The sequence below is a fragment of the Podarcis cretensis genome, assembly GCF_951804945.1.
Source record: "Podarcis cretensis genome assembly, chromosome: 4".
Lineage (NCBI taxonomy): Eukaryota > Metazoa > Chordata > Lepidosauria > Squamata > Lacertidae > Podarcis > Podarcis cretensis.
In genome coordinates this window covers 76,659,783-76,680,399 of record NC_137173.1, presented here as the reverse complement: position 1 = coordinate 76,680,399, position 20,617 = coordinate 76,659,783, and the positions used below count along the sequence as shown (strand labels likewise).

Here is a 20,617-nt window from a genome sequence, read left to right as displayed (position 1 = left end):
TCAGGTTAAGAACTTTGCTTCAGGATGAGAACAGAAATCGTGTTCCAGCGGCGTGGCAGCAGCAAGAGGCCCCATTAGCTAAAGTGGTGCTTCAGGTTAAGAACAGTTTCTGGTTAAGAATGGACCTCCAGAATGAATTAAGTACTTAACCTGAGGTACCACTGTATGCAATTGCACTAGTTTTACCAAAATCAAGAACATGTGGTGCAGGACAAATTTAACTGTTTAAAAATATCCTTCTGTTACATTTCAAGAATAGAATAAAACACACTGCATCTCCATGAGACAGTCGGAGAAATTTCAGAGTTTTCAAGATTTTAAGTAAATATATAAATACTGTATTCTCACTTTAATTCTGAGAACTTGGAAGCAATATTAGCCTTCTACAGTTGGATCTGCCCAATAAAATATACACAATGTTCCACACAACCCTTTAAAAATTAATCATGTATTTTTATTTGAGAATCAAGAATTGCATTATAGCCTTTTCCCAACCATAATGGAGTTGTTGGCCTTTGTCAAAAGCATAGAAATGACCAAGCACTCTCTGTGCTTAAAATGACTCTGGTACAGAGGAGAGAGTTGTCACTGAACAGAGGAAAGAGAACAAGCAAAACACCCAGAGTGTGAATGTGCTGTTAGTAGTTATGTCCACTGTAGGGAATGTCCACAACAAGCGCCTGATTCATCAGGAAGCCTTTCCAATTTCCTCCAATTTACTGCTCTGCAAGCCTCCACATAACCACGACTTTTTTAGTAAAATCTAAAAGCAAAAGCAAAAACCCATCAGTGGTATTTATGGGGCTGCAATCATATGCACTCTTTACATGGAAGTCAAGTCCCACTGAATGCAGTCAGACTAACTTCAGAGTAATCAGGCATAGAACTGAGCTTCACACGAGGCCTTAGTCATCTTCTGGGTCACTTTCCTCCCTCCTTGCTGGGACAGAGCACCTGATGGAAGTCATCAGCTGGTCCTGGATCTGCTTCCTGGGGTTCTCCTCCAGGTCTGTCTTGATGGCGCCCGACTCAGAAATCTTCCACTCCAATTCTAAAATGCAAGAGAGAAGAATGACACACGGCAGTGACTTACAAGCTGGAACAAAGAAAAGCATCTCTGTGTTCCTGCTCTTCGGGATGTGCGCTTCCCATCTGCTGTTTTCAAATTTGCTTTTACTACAATGCTAAGTTCCACACGAGCTCTTTGAAGGAAATGGAAATACGGTTAATTGCCTCAAAACTCCAGCATGTTCTCAGACAGACAAAAGCAAGGTCATCTTTATAACTGTTGTCAGGAGAGGCAGAAGCAGCTGTTAATGTTTCATCTGCTGTTTTAAAGGGAGATTTGAGAAACAAAAAGCAAGAATGTGTACACACTGCTCCCCATTACTTCCTGCTTCTTTCTTTACTGCCCCAACCCAGAAACACTTCCCACCTAGCAGCAGGTCTTTATTACATGGGCTCAAATTGGCTTACACCCCAGAAGTTGGAAGAAAGTCAATACTTCAAGTTAATCAGATGTCTCACTGTTAACTGTGATGGCAATCTAACCAACCAGCCTCAATTATGTTAGGCAGAAAGATCAAAAAGGAAGGGGGGTGGGGAGGAAATTAATGTGATTCTGTTACGCAAGTTGACTTGTTCCACAGAGTCAGGGACAAAAATCCACAGAGACTGTGGCTTGCAGAGCTTGGCTGTGAGGTGGAGACAGAACCAAATTAAGTGGACAATGTTCAGCGGTGTCTCAATCAGGTATGTTTTTATTGTATTTCTTTATAGGATTTCTTACCCACTTGTACCATAAGGAACCTGGGCAGGTTACAATTATAGTTGGGTACATAGGATGACTCTTTATCTTATGAGTCGTCTTTGCTGCCTTTGCATTCTTAAGAGTTTCTACGTACTTTGCAAAGTGCTTTGAGTATCAGTTTAGTACCAAAAAGCAACCTATTAATGTTTTAAACACATAGAGGGGATCAGCCGCCAATCAATGCACACAGGGCACAAGGAGACAGTTACATGGGTTGTGTCCATTTGGACCCTTTGTCAAGGTCTAAGTGGCAGCTACTTACCATCACTTGTCAGGTTCATGCCTCCAAACACCAGGGGTCCAATAAATTGGGCCTTGATGTCCCCTTCAAGGTAGACGAAGATTGTGGGGAGGTTTCTATCTGGATAGTTGGGTATGCAGGTTGTCGAAATGGCTTTGACAAACTTGACATCAGGGAACTTCCTTGCAAGTCCGTTTAAGTGTTGATTTATCAAGGCACAAAGGGGAATACTTTATTTTTTAAAAAAGGAAAAGGGGAAGAAATCCATTAAAGAGCCATGTTTTTTTCCCTTTTCTTTGTTTTCTTATTAATAAAAACAGCCATAAGAATAGGGAGAATGAAATTACAAGATAATAAAATAATAAAATGCCATGTTTTCCATGTGTCTCTGCAAAAGATATGCTCTGCAAAAAACAAAACAAAATGCCCATTTCTAGAATAGGTAACCTGATAGGAACATATTTAACCTTGCAAATGTGTTCTCTCACATAAAAGGGGCGAATGCATCTTTTAAAACGGAGGCTGCTGTGACACATACATTATTATTGTATTTTTATGTCATCGTCTCTCCAAGGAAGTCAAGGTTGTACACACGCTTTCCACTCTCTGAGTTTATCCTCACCACAACCCAGAGTGGTAGGTTATGTTAAGAGAGAGCTACTGGCCCAAGGTCACCTAGTGATCTTCTTAGCTGAGTGGGGATTTCAATTCAGGTCTCCTTGGTTCTCCAGCCACTACACCACACTGGTTCTCAGATCTACGCCTACCATTGCAAAGAAGAGAAATTTCCCACAACCTTTAAAATGTTTCCCCATCCAATACAGGCACCCCCGATTTTCTTGGTGGTTGCATTCCGGGTCATTGCACGTGATAGCGGAAAATATTTAAGTCCATTATGGCCCTGCCCTGCAATGCTCCCTTTTCCTGCCACCACTTGGTTTCAATGATGGGCACGTGCTTTGAACATTTGCAAAATGATTGTTGCCTGTACACAACTACCCTCCTTCCTGGTTTAATGGCTAGAACAATGAAGCAAATCAATTCCTGATGATGTCACTGAACTGTAGTTGGGTGACTTTGTATTTTTTAAATTCCTTTCATTTGCACAACAGATACCAACATCAGGGTTCTGAAAGAGCAAGGAAGGCTCGTCTGCCGAAGCATGTTTAGTTGGCTAAAACACAAAATGCAAGATCACCAGTTTGGGGACAGTTTCACAAGACCAAACCTGCTACAGAAAAAACTGTGTGCAAACAGCAGTCATCTTGAAATGCTTGCTTACCCTTGCTTGTACAGGTGTAGTATCACCCATATATCCTTGCCAGCTTTAGTAATTTCTTGGATGTAATCCTGTCCCGAGATCTCTAAAACGTGTCCAAATTTATTCTTTGCTTGCAAGGCTTTCAATTCAGCTAGCCTTTGCTGCCTACACCATGGGAAAAGAATTAGAAAAGGAAACATACAGATGGATTTGAGACCAGAGATATAACATTGAGCGTTTAAGGCACTTCACATTTGTTATCTCAGTAAACCATGGTTTACTTTTATCCTCCCCTATCCCACACAAGATAAAGGAATGCTGAAGGCTTCCTGCACAGCTCCTGCATTAGGGAAGACAGAACCAGGATCAGGTCCTAGGTTCACAACTCATGTCTCACCACAACCACTATGCTTCCATCAAAATGGAAGGAGGCAAGAAGTTGAGACAAAAAAGGGCTTGATGACTGGTTTTGAAATGAGCCAAAATGTAAGTAACAAGGACAGTTGCAACTAGTGAAAAATGAACCTTCAAAGGAGCTGAGGTGGAAAACCCAACCGGCAGTTTTGTGCTGGAGATGCAACAAAAATCTCCCAGTTCCCATGCAGCTGTCTCTCTTTCACACACTAACCTAGATTACACTGTAACTACATCCACGCTGTCACCAATTCTGATCCCCAGCAACCCAGAGACCACAGCTGTTTGGAAAGCCATTGCTGTAAATGTAAGAGCACAGGAAGTGGCGCTGTACCATATTAACTCAGCACTGTCTACTCTAGGAGCGGGGAACTTCATACTCTTGGGCTACATGTAGCCCTCCAGGCACCTGTATCTGGCCCTCAAGACTCTCCCCAGTCCTAAAAGACCTACATTGGCTCCCAATATGTTTCCGAGCAGAATTCAAAGTGTTGGTGCTGACCTTGAAAGCCCTAAATGGTTTTGGCCCTATATACCTGAAGGAGCATCTCCATCCCCATCATTCAGCCCAGACACTGGGGTCGCGCTCCAAGGGCCTTCTGGCGGTTCCCTCATTGAGAGAAGTGAGGTTACAGGGAACCAGGCAGAGGGCCTTCTCAGTAGTGGCATCTGCCCTGTGGAAAGCCCTCCCATCAGATAAGTATACATAGCATTGCAACCTTAGTTGCAGAGCCCAGGCTCGAATCTATGCTGGTGCAGCCAAAAGATTTAGGAATTCACTGCCCGGCTGCTGTCTTAATAACACTGACTGTAAGCAAATCCCACTGAATGATACTTGCATCCAATGAAGCATAGGACTGCAGTGCCAATCCCTTTTTTTTTTCTATAAAGGATCACATCTCAGTTGCAAATTATGAAACCCAGTTTCCAAGCTCCTGATGAATACAGGAAGGATTAGTGGAATTAGTGGGATCATAGGTGAATGTCAATATCACACTGTTCTATTGATTCACAGATTGAAAAAGCAGGTGAGAGAAGATAAACCACAACAGTATTGACAAACCTGCAGTACTGAGCAGTTGCTAAAAACTGGGCACTTATCATTTCTAAGCACAATATTCATTTTACAGATGTTGATTGCTAGAGGTGTATGTAACGAACTTTAGAACTGAACTGTAATTTGCAAGGTCAGATGTTTTAAAGAATTCATTTTAGAAGCTGCATTTAACACAGTAAACACTAATAACATGAGTTCTAAGATAACCCTAAATACAGAGAGATGAGAAGTTATTAAACAAATCCTACTGCCACTGCGAATATGCTGTCTAAACTTTTAACCTTTGATCCTCCAGGAAGAATTTGCGTCCTCTTATTTTTTGTGATAGCCCTTTCAGCTACTGTTTTTTAGAGGACTACCAAGAGGCAGCCTGATTTGGCTAAAACTGGAGGAAAATCAGGGGGTGGGTCTTGAAGATTTCATTAATTCTCTTATCTATTGCAGGGGTCAATAAATCCTAGCTGGCCTTCCTGGCCAGCCCAACCTGTTTTTGCCCATCTTCTCCAACTGTGGAGGAGGATGAGCCATTGCAGGGAGAGATGGGGACTCCCTCCCATTCTGCTGAGCCAGGGACACTAAGAAAACAGCAAAATGTCACATGGCTTTTCAAGTGTCTTAGAGGTTCAATGCAGTGTCAAGGAGAGCGCTTTCCTTTCTCCTATTCTTCTCAAGTCAGCATAGCATCAGGGAGAGTCCTCCTACTGCTCCAGGCTTGGGGTTCTCCCTAACTACCTGCTCTCACTGGAACAAAAAATGTACACACCAGTGCTTAACTGGCAATCACATTTGTGGGTCTTGGACAGAGTGCTCTAACCTGTACATTTCCATAGCCCGTTCATCTTCCTCACTGAATTCATCTTCATTTTCTTCAAGTTCTTCCAGGGTCATATCTTCATATGTTTTCACTGTTTGTAAGAAATGCAAGGTCATCAGTATGGCACAGAATAAAAGCCAACCATTACTGGAGCTCTGAATGGGTACACAGTCTTAGAAATGTTTTTATATGTTTTAGTTGTTTAATTACTTTATCACTGTGTTTGCTGCTCTGGGCAATATAAATTTAATAACAACAACAGAATCTCTTTCATCATGCAAATAATTTCCAAATGAGAGATCTTGGTAATTAAGAACCAATTAAAGTATTATACGGCAAGGAGTATCTACCTCATGCTTGCCGAGATAAACATTTTGCACAATGAAACAAAGATACAAATCTGCTAAATGTTACAAAAGAGAAGTGAATTCCATCTTAAATCCAGGCCCTCACAAAATCCAGGATTCCAGGCACCACACTATCTCAGCAACTCTGCCTCCGTAACTTACATCCTGGGAGTTATCATTTGCTACAAGGCTGCAGCTCCTGCTGAGTAAGCTTTTATTTTAGGCAGCTATCATCAGTTCACTTTCTAAATGATGTGAAATATGGAAGGCAATTAGTCCAAACCAAGGGATGCACTCTTGTCCAATAAAATATTTTCTAATGATCAAAAGAGCACCCCACAAGGTCAAAGAAATCTCTCCAAAGAGAAGCATTTTCTTTACCAAGGCACTTCGGAGCCATCACACTAATTCCCACAAAAAGACCTGCAGGTGCATAAGATGATGTAAAGCAGGTAGTGGGTTGGAGGGAAGACCTTCCTGAGAATGAGGGGGTTGCATTCCTTATAGAACAGCATTGTGAGGGCTGAATGCCACTGGTGTGTAGGAGCCAGAGGCAAAAAGAGTGGGATCAGAGGCATATGGAAACCCAGCCAGATGGGCGGGGTATAAATAATAAAATCATCAAATCATCAACAAAAGTAGGTGAGCAGTAGAATACATTCCAGCCATGCAGTTTCTACATTCCCCCTCCATATATACATCTAGGCAGTTCAAGGACTCATAACAAAAGCACTAGAGGAGGGGGTGCATCAGATCCAACGAGGGTTGTGGCCTGGGAAGAGAGAGCATGGCCTGAGGAGGCAGGACTTGAAGGAGATTCTGAAAGGCTGGGCAGAGAGATATGAAGGTTTACATTTGCCCCCTAGGCCTGAGGTTCTGTGCCCCTGATGTGAGGGGAAGCGTTGCAACGCAGGTCCACAGTTTTAGATCACCCCATCAGAGTTGTCAAGAGAAATTTATCCATCTATATTTTTAAGTATCTATTCAAGATTCTATCCCAGTTTGCACAAGTTGCATCCCACAGTGAGCATTGGGGGGTCCTGCAGAAAAATATACTGCTGACTGTGCTGAAAAATAAAAAAGCTATAATTTACAATAATTTAAACTGATTTACAATGATACAAAAGTGCAACAAAAAGCGCAAGAACAATTCATTTTATACCTCTGCTAGGTTCATAGTCTATCACTGAACAAGAAATCTGGATCCAGATTCTGTGTCATCAGTTGTCCTTCCCTGGGGGATAAAAACCCTAATGCCCACCCAGGTTGTAAGGATTTCACCTGGGAGTCCCCCAAAGCAAGCCTTATGATTTCCCAGAAGCCCTGGAAGTTCTATATGTCTCTTTGAGTGTCCCCATAGCTCAGTATGATGCTCTGTAAGGACTAATCTCAATATTTTTCAAGGTCACAGAGGAGGCGAGGAAGTACCAAACTCCTTTCTCGAAGGTTTTCCATACCTCAAAATGCAATGAATGCACCATGAGGCCTTGGTGTGCTCTGTATAGGTTGATACATTCTGGTGACAAGGCAAGGTAGATTACAGAAACATCACATTAAATCAACTGAAGGGCTTACCAACAGATTTTTGCTGGATTATCTGCTGCTCCCTTTCCTCTTCAGCTTGTTCTTGCTCTTTCAGCTTTTCTTTTGGAGGAAGAATGCCTTTTTTACGTAAGATGTCATTCCACTCTGTGTCCGCATTAGGATCCTAAAGCACATAGAATTGTCAGAGCCGAAACTTACAACCAGTGGGGTTTTTTGTGATGGTACCCACCAGTATATATCAATATATTGCCCCAAACTGGTTTGAAGTTCATATTGTGATATTGGTTTCATAGTTTTAGACCTGGCAATATAATTTGAATCGGGGGGGGGGTGCGTGCATGCGTGCGTGAGCTATGAGAAAATCACAGTGTGGGAAAGCCAACATGTGAAGCCAGCCTCTACACAGCCATCCTTATTTCAGACATTAAATAACTACCTGACTTCAGACATCTTAAGGCAGCCCTGTTCAGGGAAGTTTTTAATCTGTGATATTTTAGTGTATTTTTGGTTTTTATGGAAGCCGCCCAGAGTGGCTGGGGAAACCCAGCCAGATGGGCGGGGTACAAATAATAAATTATTATTATTATTATTATCCTTATTTCAGACATTGTGATATATCAGTATATCACAATGTTTAGCTGGTAATCTATCGCAATGTTGAAAACCAGATATTGGCCAGGCCTACCAACCAGTTTGAGACGCGGGTGGCGCTGTGGGTTAAAACCACAGAGCCTAGGGCTTGCTGATCAGAAGGTCGGCGGTTCGAATCCCGCAACGGGGTGAGCTCCTGTTGCTCAGTCCCTGCTCCTGCCAACCTAGCAGTTCAAAAGCATGTCAAAGTGCAAGTAGATAAATAGGTACACTCCAGCGGGAAGGTAAACGGTGTTTCCGTGCGCTGCTCTGGTTCACCAGAAGCGGCTTAGTCATGCTGGCCACATGACCCGGAAGCTGTACGCCGGCTCCCTCAGGCAGAGCGAGATGAGCGCCGCAACCTCAGAGTCATCCGGGAATGGACCTAATGGTCAGGGGTACCTTTACCAACCAGTTTAGAGTACTGTCACATCCTTTTTTTGCTGCCCATGGCAGCCATCTTGTGTTGGTACCCACAATTGTTTTATCAAGATGTGAGTGCCAGCCCTTCATTCTTTACCCCCCCCCCCCAAAGCACTCCAGCACCTTCACTATCAAAACCCAAGTTTGGCACTGAAGAAACTTAACTCTCCAGTTGTTCTGGACTGCAACTCTCACCAATCCTAGCCAGCACGGCCAATGGTTAGGGAGTTATAGTCCACAACATCTGGAGCCATGCTGGTCACTGTGGCTTTTTTTCTTTTAGGATTCCAACAAACACTATACAAAACGTATTCTACATAAGTATGCAGGCTTCAATCCAATGCGCATATATGTGGGAAGAAGTATCACTGAAATCAGTGGGCTTTTTTCCGAATAAACATTTATGATTCATCTCAATTCCACTTTCCAGTAGAAAAAAAGGCCTGAGCTGCTTAAATAAAACAAATACATACTGGAAAAAGCAAGTAAAGTTTTGGATTTCATACACGTACACAGGACTACATTAAACTAGTGTCTAGAGGGTAGCGGGATTAGTCTATTGAAACAAAAACGGAAAAGAGCATAGAGCAAGATGCCATTAAAAAAAAACTATTATGGCATAAGCAGTTTGTGGACTAAAATCGACATCATCAGGCACATGAAGAAATATCCTGAGTTGCTTGTATAAATAGACATGGATTGGTGTGTGTTGTAAACAGTGAGGCAGAGGGAAATGAAATGTACTGTGACCATTGTATTAACAGTGACCATTCACAAAGAACGTGTAAGTGATGTCACAGTTATCCTACCACTGGAAAGCAAGGCTGCTACACATCACTCAGGCTCAATTAGCAGTCACAATAGCAGCCTGCCAACTTTACTCTCCCCTATCCCATACAAAATGACAGTTCATTTCTTCAGTGCTAAGTGCAGGAAGAATGACTTTTTTTAAGAACTCAGAAACAATTCCAGCTTCCCCACCTTCTGTGTTTGAAAGAATACCCGCCCCCCTTGATCGCCTCCGTTTCTTCTCCTGCAACTAGCAAATGCAACGCAGCCTGGAGCGCATGCTCGCGAAAAGAAGAAAGCCGACGGGTGGAAGGGAAACACGAGAGGCCTTTCCTTCCCCGACAGGAAGAACCACCGCGTGTCATCTTTGCAACCCAACACACGGGAAGCAGAAAGCGAGCTGATCTTCCGGGTTTCAGCTACCTTGGGCAGGGATCGTTCGTGGACCTGGCCAGACCGTGCTATGTCCCACTCGCGTCCCCAGCCCCGATCCCATTAGGCAAAGGGGTCTCCCGGCAGGTGACCAGAAGGGAGGATCCAGCTCAGAGTAGCTCACCTGCATGTTTGGGGAGCGGGGTGTCCCAACTTTGCTGCTGCTGCTGATTGAGGCAGGTCCTCCTCCTCAGGTGCTCCACGTGGATCCCGGGGGTCGCTGAGCCGGCCACCTCCAAGAGCGCACAAGCTCGCGTGACACGCCCAGCTGTCGCGCCTGCCCGAGTTGCCCGTATTAGGACTGATCCGGGCACTTTCTCTTGCTGGTCGGAGGAGGGAGCAGCGAAAGGCTCTCGGAGGAGGCGGGGTGCCGAGAAGGGTGGGTGACGGGAAGGAAATCAGTAGCAAGGGACCGCCCACCTTTCCCTGGGCTCCGGAAACTCAGGACGTGTTGTTGTTTTTGTCACATTTGCTGGTTGCGCATGTAATAATAATAATATGCGTGTGCGTTTTTTAAAAAGGAGATCTGTTATAATAGAATCACCATGGGCATTTGAATAGGGTTGTTATAGGAATTCTAAGGTCTTATATGTATATATATATCGAATAAATGCTCATAAATGTACAAGGCAAACACACATGCATAAGTACAGTGGTACCTCGGGTTAAGTACTTAATTCGTTCCGGAGGTCCGTTCTTAACCTGAAACTGTTCTTAACCTGAAGCACCACTTTAGCTAATGGGGCCTTCTATTGCCGCCGTGCTGCTGGAGCCCGATTTCTGTTCTTATCCTGAAGCAAAGTTATTAACCGGAAGCACTATTTCTGGGTTAGCAGAGTTTGTAACCTGAAGCGTATGTAACCTGAAGCGTATGTAACCCGAGGTACCGCTGTATAGTGCCTGAAACAGTACAGGAGAGCAATCCTGAAGCCATTTTGACTCTCCCAAATTCACCTCAAATATTTCTCTGTAGGGACGCGGGTGGCGCTGTGGGTTAAACCACAGAGCCTAGGACTTGCCGATCAGAAGGTCGGCGGTTCAAATCTCCGCGACGGGGTGAGCTCCCATTGCTCTGTCCCTGCTCCTGCCAACCTAGCAGTTCGAAAGCATATCAAAGTGCAAGTAGATAAATAGGTACCGCTTTCAGTACAGGGGCACAAAGGGGCAGGATATTTTGGTGTGCCCTGCTGGGTCAAATCTAAGGCTCATCTAACCAGCATCCTGTTCTTGTAGTGCACTCTTGTCAGAGTGCGTGTTAAATTAACAGTGTGGGAAAGGGTGAACATGGGGGTGACCAAAATGGTGCCAGCAACAAGCACTGAATGCACATCATCGCACAGCATTTGCACACCTTAGGTATGTGGAAACAAATCACTTGCTATTCAGAGGCAGTTGTCGCAAGCTTGTAGCTAATGTCCCCCCAGGAAAGTTCATTCAGATGACAATAGACCATAACCTGAGTTTATTCCCAACATCATGTAGCCCGATTATGGCATCTAATTCCACTAGCAGGCCTTGAATAATCGGGGAAGAGTACAGCTTCATTCCACATACCATACCATCGGGCCTGCAAAAGGCCTCTAGTTGCACAACAAGCTCCCATCCCAGTTTTTATTTTTTAAAAAGTTTTGAATCCGTTCTTTGCTCACAAAGAAACCATGCCCAAGCTTTATATTGCACAATTTATTATTACAAAAACATTATTAAAACACACAAATATAGAGTTCTTCCTAGCGAAAGTGCTACATGAAAAGGACGAGGAGCTTTTTCAGACAGTAAGTGACAGAAAAGTCACATGAGGTCAGGTCCCCTTATAAGGTTCCTCCTGGGGAACAGTGGACGGTGCTGTTTTCTTTGGAAGAAGCAGAGCATTGATGTGGGGGAGAACTCCACCTTCCGCAATGGTCACATGTGCAAACAGCTTGTTCAACTCATCATCGCTTCTGATCGCCAACTGGATGTGGCGTGGCCCAATTCGTTGCCTCTTGTTTTCATGAGCAGCATTTCCCGCCAGCTCCAGTAGCTCTGCAGTCAGATATTCCAACACGGCAGCCATGTACACCGAGGCGCCAACACCCACTCTTTCTGCATACCGACCCCGTCTCAAAAGACGTCCAATGCGGCCCACTGGGAACTGCAAGCCTGCTTTTGCACTCTTGTTTTTTTGTTCCCTAGTTGCAGGCTTTGCAGGCTTCTTGCCACGCCCAGACATCCTGGTTCCTACAAGTAAGAGAGGAGAGCCCACCTTCATTACACAATGCAAATAGTTTTGTCATATTGCTAACAATATGGAAGGAAGAGTAATCGGAGAACCAAGCGCCTAAGAATTAGATTTAAATTGTTAACGGATAGAAAAGACAGAGGAGGATTTGCGGTCCCAAATTTGAGATTGTATTATGAAGCCTCATGCCTTTGTTGGCTCAGAGAGTGGATCGTCTTAAAAAACACAGACTTGCTGGACTTGGAAGGCTTCGATTTAAGATTCGGCTGGCATGCGTATCTCTGGCAGAATAAGGAAAAGGTCATAAAGGCTTCTCAAATCCTATTATTAGAGGAACGCTGTTAGAGGTATGGGAGAAGAATAGAAAACTGTTGGAAAAAAATACCCCCTCCTGGCTATTGCCTATTGATATCTTAACTATTAAAAAAATAAATATAGAATGTGAGAGATGGACCTATGAAGACCTCCTGGAAAGAACAGAAAGAGGATGGAAAATTAGACCATATGAAGAGTTAAAAAACAAATTAACAGGTTGGCTACAGTATCATCAAATTAATGCCTTATGGAAGGAAGACAAAAAGACTGGGATGAATGAGAAAAAATCTAGGTTCCAGGTAGAGAAAATAGAAAGTAAAACCAAACTTATATCCAAAATGTATAACCAGCTATTAGAATGGGACACTAAGGACGAGGAGGTCAAGGAAGTCATGGTAAAATGGGCGATAGATATTGGATACAATTTGGATTTTGATAAATGGACGAGGTTGTGGAGTAAAGGAATGAAATTCACAGCCTGCACCACCCTTAGAGAAAATATGGAAAAGATGATGTACCGTTGGTACATCACCCCTGTGAAATTGGATAAAATGTATAAGACCAGGGATAAAAGGTGTTGGAAGTGTAAAACTAAAGAAGGAAGTTTCTACCATATGTGGTGGAAGTGCAAAGAAATAAAAAAAAATTGGGAATCCATATACAATGAATTGAAAAAAATATTTAAATACACCTTTGTTAAAAAACCCGAAGCCTTCCTTCTGGGAACGATCGGAGACGAGATTAAGAAAGAAGACCACATAATGTTTCAATACACAACTGTAGCTGCCAGGATCCTGTTAGCACAAAATTGGAAAACCCCAAATATCCCGACCATTAAAGATTGGCAAATTAAATTATTTGAATATATAGAATTGGCAAAAATGACGCAGTACATCAGACAGCAAAAAGGTACAAAGTTTACTGACGATTGGACTAAATTTATAACATACATGGAAACAAATTCTAGAGATTTAAAAATCACAGTAGGTTTAACATAATTCTTGCGATGTGTAGATGATACAAAACGGAAACTGCAGAATGGAATTATTATTTTACATAACCCAAAACCGAGATGGAGGGAAGTCAACCATTATTTGTTGTTAATTAATTAATGTCTGTCTTTTGGTTGGTTTATGTTTGCTGTTTTGGTCGATGTTGTCTTTTTTCTTTGGTGTGTTTATTCGTTGTTGTTTTTTGGTTTGGTTACTGAAAAAAAAAAATTAAAAAAAAGAACTTGCTGTAATAATGACCTAGAATGTGGCCTTAAGATAAACAGACCAATTTTCTGCAAGTTCAGTCATGTTAGAACCAGGTCAGCCAAGGGAAGCCCCACAGCAGTTGCTGGACTCCAATTCCCATCAGCCACGGCAACTGTGACCCAGGCTGAAGGATGAAGTGGGCTGCAGGCCAAAAACATCCAAAGGGCACCAGTTGGGCTATACCTGTTTCAAAACAATCCCACTACTCCATGGTAAGTGATAGAAAGCTAGGGAAATCGAAGTTTTGCCCCTGATAACACACAGCTACATGGTGTTAAACCAATGCAGGAGCCATGCCTCCCTATTAGGAATATTATAATGTGGCTTGTTCTCAAGACATTAGAGACCCTAATGGCTCACCATACAATGAAAAGCTTCATCTACTACAGGAATCCCCAACCTTTGGCCCTCCAGATGTTTTGGACTACAATTCCCATCATCCCTGGACACTGGTCTTGCTAGCTAGGGATCATGGGAGTTGTAAGCCAAAACATCTGGAGGGCCGCAGGTTGGGGATGTGTGATCTACTGGATTTCTAAAACTCATACTACTGATTAATCTACTGTTAGCAGACCAATATGAGCATTTTTGGCTTTATACATCACATTTTTCTACAAGGCTTATGCAAGTCAAGGGAGGGATGGAATTCCAGTAGCCCTCAGCAGCATACATAGCTAGCTCTTTAAACCTAATATTTATTATTAATCTTACCTTATAATTAAACCACTAGCATGTTTTTAAAAATAAAACCACTCACCTCCTTCAGTGAAACACTTGAGTTATGACTCTTCTCCAGTCAACGAAAGAATTTTCTCCTTTTTGAACATGGCTCTCATTTTAAACTCCTCTGTTGATGCTAATGTGGGATTTTGATCAGCTGTGTTTGAATGAAAGTTCCCTCAGCTGTATCCACTTTCCCAGTAGTTCTGACTGAATTGGTTTCAACTTGGCTATTTTGGTGGCAGAACTCAATTCTCTTACTTTAGAGAAGTTCCCTTGTGATCAGTAGGTTGTTTAATAGAATGATGATCACTTTTTCAGAAAGCTAATTTCAATTCTGAAGGAGGGTATAGCATGATTAACACTAAATATATTTTCTAGCTACCAAGGAAACTTTGATTTTTACTTAAAGATGGAAACAAACATGGCTAAGAGCTACCTTTTCATATCTTTAAATAAATGGAGGATAAACTATTCCTCCTGATTTACTTGTGTGTTTACATGTCTTGTTAATTATTCATTCCTCTCACACTTTTCAATTCATTTCCTGTCACTTTCCAAAGTGCAAAAAGTCCATGAGGGGATATGTTGTGTTATGGCAGTGGAGTATTTTAATCCACTTAAATTGCACAAACCTAAATTTCTGTTATGCGCTTGAATGCCTCCTATAATTTGGAAGCACCTTGTGACTAAATGCAGACTCAGCCAGTTGGGTGTGTGGGTTGTTTGTTTTTTTACTTTCCCTTGCCTTATTTACTACCAAGCCCCATTGATTTAAATGAGGCTTACTCCCAGGATTTAGGCTTTTAACAAATGCTGTCAGGACCATTCCAAAATCCACCATTGGGCACTACCGCTACTGGCACCAACCAAAATGTCACAGAAGAGTGGCAACTATTTTTCTCCAGAACTCTTCATCTGGCAAAATGTTCCACAAAGCAAGTGGGTAGAAGGAAGAAGGTAAAAACAAAACAAAACAACAAAACAAAACAGTACAGTACAGTACAGTACATAAATTAGGCTGATGTCTATAAGCTGATCTCGTAGATCTTCATTTATTTCTTTGTTCCAAACTTTACTGTATGTTTCCAAGGAGAGTTACAATAATATAAAAATACAAGATTAATATCATTTAATTATTTGCACTTTTTCTTCATACACAATGTTGCAGAAAGCAGGGGATGAGGTAAATGTGGGGGATTAAAAAAAAAAATAGGCTGATGTCAACAAGCTCATCTCACGGTTACAACTTTTTTTTGTACTCCCCCCCCCCCAAATCTGAAGAGCTATAGAGAACTAAAATACCAGCTGCCACACTTCTACATCACTTTATTTGGTCCTGCTGTTTAGCACACTGAATACATTACCATTTGCTGCTAGTAAGCATGATCTTTATTAAACTGTTGCAACAGGGTCCCCCACACAGGGAGGGAGGAGACGAACCCTGAACAATGGTGTGCAAGCTCTTATATAGACTTTTGGAATTGCCTCCCCTGTAGCTCAAGACCACCTTCTAAAACATCATACATACATCACAGGGGGACGGTCTACAGCAGAAAACCTGTCTGTCAGGATACCCAATAATGTTCAATCGTTGCTCAACCTGGGCCATTCTTTTGTGATGGTAAATACTTTAGTTCCTGAATCTCTTACACATATTGATAGTTTGCGCAGCTTAACAGATACTTGCCAGACATATTTTGCAAGGGGAGGCGTAAGCCCCTACAGTCGAAGACAATTGGAAAGCTTTCCCCATTTCCTTCCTCCATGCAGAGAAATAAAGGTAAAGGTAAAGGGATCTCTGACTATTAGGTCCAGTCATGACCAACTCTGGGGTTGCGGCGCTCATCTCGCTTTATTGGCCGAGGGAGCCGGCATACACCTTCCAGATCACGTGGCCAGCATGACTCAGCCGCTTCTAGTGAACCAGAGATAAATGGGTACCGCTCCGGTGGGAAGGTAAACGGCATTTCCGTGGGCTGCTCTGGTTCACCAGAAGCGGCTTAGTCATGCTGGTCGCATGACCCGGAAGCTGTACGCCGGCTCCCTCGGCCAATAAAGCGAGATGAGCGCCGCAACCCCAGAGTCGGCCACGACTGGACCTAATGGTCAGGGGTACCTTTATCTTTTAGGGAGGGAGATTGGCTCAAGTTACTGAGGTAGCTTGAGCTGAAATGAAATTGCTAATCAGCTTGTTACAGTTGAGGAGAGACAAAAAGAGACGCCAAAAAGTCTGGGTGGGGGATACTTGAAAGAGAGAAAGTGTGTAGTGCTCTTAAGATAACTTCTAAAACCAAGGTCCATTTCTGTTTGCTCTGCTCTGCTTTGATATGATATGGCTGTCATAACATTCAAACCAATCATAATAAATGCTCAATATAAGTATGGAGGAGCCCATAATCTTAAAACGGGCCGTGAGAGGAGATAGCAGATGTTCAAATTAGGCTCCACCAGGTTCTGTGCAGGTTTCAGGTTATCACTGGGACTGCAGGGGTAAAATAAAACATACCATAGTTTATCCTCCCTTGTTTAACATATAAAACCCAGCTGTTATCCATATCTCTATTTCCGTCTCTCAGTGGAAAGTTTCCTTGGTAGGTGGAAAACATATTGAATGTGGTCTAACCAAGGCAGAATAGAACAGTTCTATTACCAGTACTTCCGTTAAGAATTAAAATTAGCTTTCTGAAAGTGTCATACGGTAATTGTGGTAAAATACCCTCTCAAACCCTATTGATCGGAATGGGACTTCTTTAAATTAAAAGGATTGGTATCCATTAAAGTCAGAAATACTGACAAATTGGATGCAGCTGTTCTGAACAAATTGGTTTAAAAAGAGGGTTATGTCAAAGGAGGAGAAAACTCTTGTCTTTGTAGTTGTCTGCTGTAATAAGAAGGTGAGTGGGTTTTTTGAAATAAAAAAATGCAAGTGGTTTAATTGGTTTATAATATAAGAGTAATACATATAAGTATTACCTATGTTATGCTTAAAGATAATATGTTATGAATAATAAATACATTATGCTTAACAATAATATATATTAGCACACGTATATTATGTGTACTACTGATTACTGTTAGATTTTCCTTTCCTTTTTAATTTTTAAAAGCTTTTTAGGGGGGTGGGAAACCCTGCTTGGCCTTTAATGGTAGGCTAATCATGTTTCTTAAGAAATATAGCAGATGAAACTTTTAACTGTATGGTGAGACATAAGGCCTTCTAAGGTCTGAGGAGCAAGCCACCATTGGAGGTGTACAATAGCATTCCTAGTAAAGAGGCATAGCTCCTGCATTGACTTAACACCATGTAGCTGTATTTTAGAGAATAAAAATTATATACCCACTTAGTAATTATTTTAAAAATTATGACACTGACATCTTTTTTGATGAAGCAGAATTCTCCAGCAGCTTTTGTCCTAGCACTTTTTGCTACTGACTGAACAAACTTTGTGCTATCAGTGGCAAAAATTCCTTCTTCCTCGCTTTCTATACCTTACTATGGGGTGGTAGCATTGTTTTAAACAGATAGCAAACATGGTGCCCTTTTGGATGCAGGCCTTCCAAGTGTTTCTATTGTGCTCCAGGGATGTTCCCGATTTAGAAAAGCATCCCAGTTTCTTACTTGATCCTGGAATGTCCCATTTTTCCTTAGGATGTCCCTATTTTAATTGGAGAAATGTTGGAAGGTACTGAGCCATCCAACCCCCAAGCCATCTGAAGTTAATCCTGTACAGGGAACGTTGTTTAAGGTTTTATTATATTTGTTATATCTGTTAGAAGCATGGAGTATAAATAGTAAAATCATCATTATGGAATGAGACGTCCTTAAGTTCATCAGAGAAATGTTGGATGGTATGCAGATGATGTTGGCCTACAATCCTTCAGCCTGGATCGTAGTTGCTGTGGCTGATGGGAATTGGAGTCCAGCAACTAGTGTAGAGCTCCTCTTTGGCTGACCTTGTCCTAAAATGGCTGAACTTGATTTGGCAGAAAACCAGTCTGCTTAGAAGAATGTAAATCTTAAGGCCACATCCTAGGTCATTATTACAGAAAATTCTTAGGCGTTTGGTTCTCCAAATACTCTTCCTTCCAGATTGCAGGAAGGTCACCTAGGCCATTTGCATTGTGTATTGGAGGTGGGCTCTCCTCTCTTGTTTGTAGGATCCAAGATGTCTGGGCGGGGCAAGAAGCCGGCAAAGCCTGCAATCAAGGTAAAAAAAAGCAGAAGTGCAAGAGCTGGCTTGCAGTTCCCAGTGGGCCGCATTGGACGTCTTTTGAGACGGGGTCGGTATGCAGAAAGAGTGGGTGTTGGCGCCTCAGTGTACATGGCTGCCGTGTTGGAATATCTGACTGCAGAGCTACTGGAGCTGGCGGGAAATGCTGCTCATGAGAACAAGAAGCAACGAATTGGGCCACGCCACATCCAGTTGGCGATCAGAAGCGATGATGAGTTGAACAAGCTGTTTGCACATGTGACCATTGCGGAAGGTGGAGTTCTCCCCAACATCCATACCCAGCTTATTCCCAAGAAGACTCTGCAGCGTAAGGAAGCCACAGGACACCCCGAATCCCAGGAATTATAAAACTTTCAGCATTTCAGTATCTTGCAAGAACAGACTCTGCCAGAAAGGTTGTATTGTCAGAAGCTTAGCTTTTGTTCTTTGGGGCATTCATCATTAGTATGGTCTGTTGTAAAAAACAAAACAAAAAACAAAAACTTTTAATGTTTATTAAATGTTAAAATAAAGGTAAATTCTATAATGTACAGAGAAATGTTGTATGCTTTTAATTAGCCTTACCGGTTGTGTCTAATGACCTGTGAACTAGCTACAATATCTTTCCTACTTGTATGACTTTCCATTACAGATCCACACAAGTTGTTGTGTGAAGCAATTGAGCTGTTATTTTTAAGACCTATGGGTTCCCAGCCTATGATTGCTTGCCAACCTTCTTGACCCTGCAGTAGCGCAATTCTTGTAATGACCTTGGGCTGTGACTGATCTCATCCAGCAGGTATTGTGTGCTCTGTTATCTAATAATCCCCAGATATGCTTGATAATGGTGGAGTAGCTAGAGGTGGTGGCCGCTAGCATCAGACAAAGACAGCCACTTTGGGGTACAGAGTTGTTTGTGTTTTCCATGCAGCCTGCTCTATGCCCCCTAAGCTAGCTGGCTGCCCTCAGGCAAGGTGGAGAGTACTATCTCATCAGAACTGAGGTAAGATTAAAATGCCAGCCTGCTAGATTTTGATATGTAGAATGGAGCAGGCCGGGCAGCATCTTGTCTTTCACTTCAGGTTTCAAAATTTGTTTTAGTTGACCAAAATTATCTGCTGCTTGATTGTAACAAGCTTTCCAATCATTTTACCAGAAATGTATTGAGCTAGCTTTGGAAGCAGCCAAGTAATATCACAGTTAGGAGTGTGCGCCAATGTGAATCAGCTTCTTGCAGAATGCAATCCTAGCCAGATTTGCTTGCAAGTCATTCTTGCTGACAGCAGTTGATTTGCTTTCAAATAAGCACACTTAGGACCACAACCTTAATGCGTACAGTTCGCACTGTAATGGCTGAGGCAGATGGAGGTGATATGTTTCGGTTTGCAACTTCACCACCTGTACCTTCAACCCTCTAATTTGATGTAAAATGCTTTCATTAGAAGAAAGATATGTTGAAATTAACATACCGAAGTGTTTACGTCTCAGGTTTTCTGCATGTGAGTTTGAAATGTACAACTTCAAACATCTTTTAGATCCCTATGAGATAAAACCAAGATGGTGTTTTGGAACCTCCTGCAAGGTTTTAATATACATTACTAGTTCAGCTTCATGTGGCCCCATGATGGAGATGAAATTGTGTTTTGCTCGCCGAGTTAACTGAAAAACCACAGGATGGCTTCCACCAGTCTTTGACAATTAAGGAACAGGTCTTGACCATTAGAGAGCTTTGTTTCTCCTTTTTTTAAAAAAGTGTTGTCATCCTCCATTCTGTTCCCTTTAGCGACTGGGCTGTGATTCACTTCCCCAGGAATGAACAGGAGGATTTGCCCATAGCTGAAGTTGAATTGAAAGCTGTCGTTTTAATTAATACGTTCCTCGTGTGTGCAAGAGGCTTCTGCCACTGAAGTCTACTGTGTGTTGAAAATACTGTTGTGAGTTTGGGTGGGCATAGGCTATATGCCGGAACCCTGTTCTAATTCTTGGATCCAGTCAAACTCAATTAAAAAAAAAGAAATGAGATTCATATACATGTATGTGTATAAATAAACCATATATCAGCTTCCTCTCTCCCTCATTCTGAGGAAACCCAACCCTGGAAGCAACTGGAATCCCTGGAATCTTG

The 20,617-nt window shown here is 42.3% G+C and overlaps 2 protein-coding genes and 1 pseudogene across 3 annotated transcripts; 1 reads left to right on the top strand and 2 right to left on the bottom strand.

The window, feature by feature from the left end:
* Positions 1-432: 432 nt before the first annotated feature.
* PDCL3 (phosducin like 3) lies at positions 433-10,086 on the bottom strand. Its single transcript, XM_079973076.1, has 7 exons — positions 9,888-10,086; positions 7,520-7,652; positions 5,598-5,688; positions 3,334-3,477; positions 2,073-2,281; positions 865-1,051; positions 433-763 (listed from the first exon to the last, which is right to left on the bottom strand). Exons 1-6 carry the CDS (start codon positions 9,891-9,893, stop codon positions 906-908), a joined length of 729 nt encoding a protein of 242 aa, XP_079829202.1. The 5' UTR covers positions 9,894-10,086; the 3' UTR covers positions 433-763; positions 865-905.
* A 1,478-nt stretch (positions 10,087-11,564) lies between these two features.
* LOC307213950 (histone H2A-like) lies at positions 11,565-11,975 on the bottom strand (the record flags this gene model as incomplete). Its single annotated transcript, XM_079972183.1, has 1 exon — positions 11,565-11,975. One exon carries the CDS (start codon positions 11,973-11,975, stop codon positions 11,565-11,567), a length of 411 nt encoding a protein of 136 aa, XP_079828309.1.
* Positions 11,976-14,038: 2,063 nt separating this feature from the next.
* Positions 14,039-18,947, top strand: LOC307214304 (histone H2A.J pseudogene; annotated as a pseudogene). The gene is made up of 2 exons (XR_013844010.1): positions 14,039-14,066; positions 18,440-18,947. The product of XR_013844010.1 is annotated as a histone H2A.J pseudogene (transcript).
* Positions 18,948-20,617: the final 1,670 nt, after the last annotated feature.

What these genes read in the sequence shown, in the direction of transcription:
- PDCL3 (XM_079973076.1), bottom strand. An exon ending in CGGGCTATGGAAATGTACAG is followed by an intron (nt 3,478 to 5,597) that starts GTTAGAGCACTC and finishes CCCATGGTGTAG; the next exon opens with GCAGCAAAGGCTAGCTGAAT. An exon ending in CTACACCTGTACAAGCAAGG is followed by an intron (nt 2,282 to 3,333) that starts GTAAGCAAGCAT and finishes TAAAAAATAAAG; the next exon opens with TATTCCCCTTTGTGCCTTGA.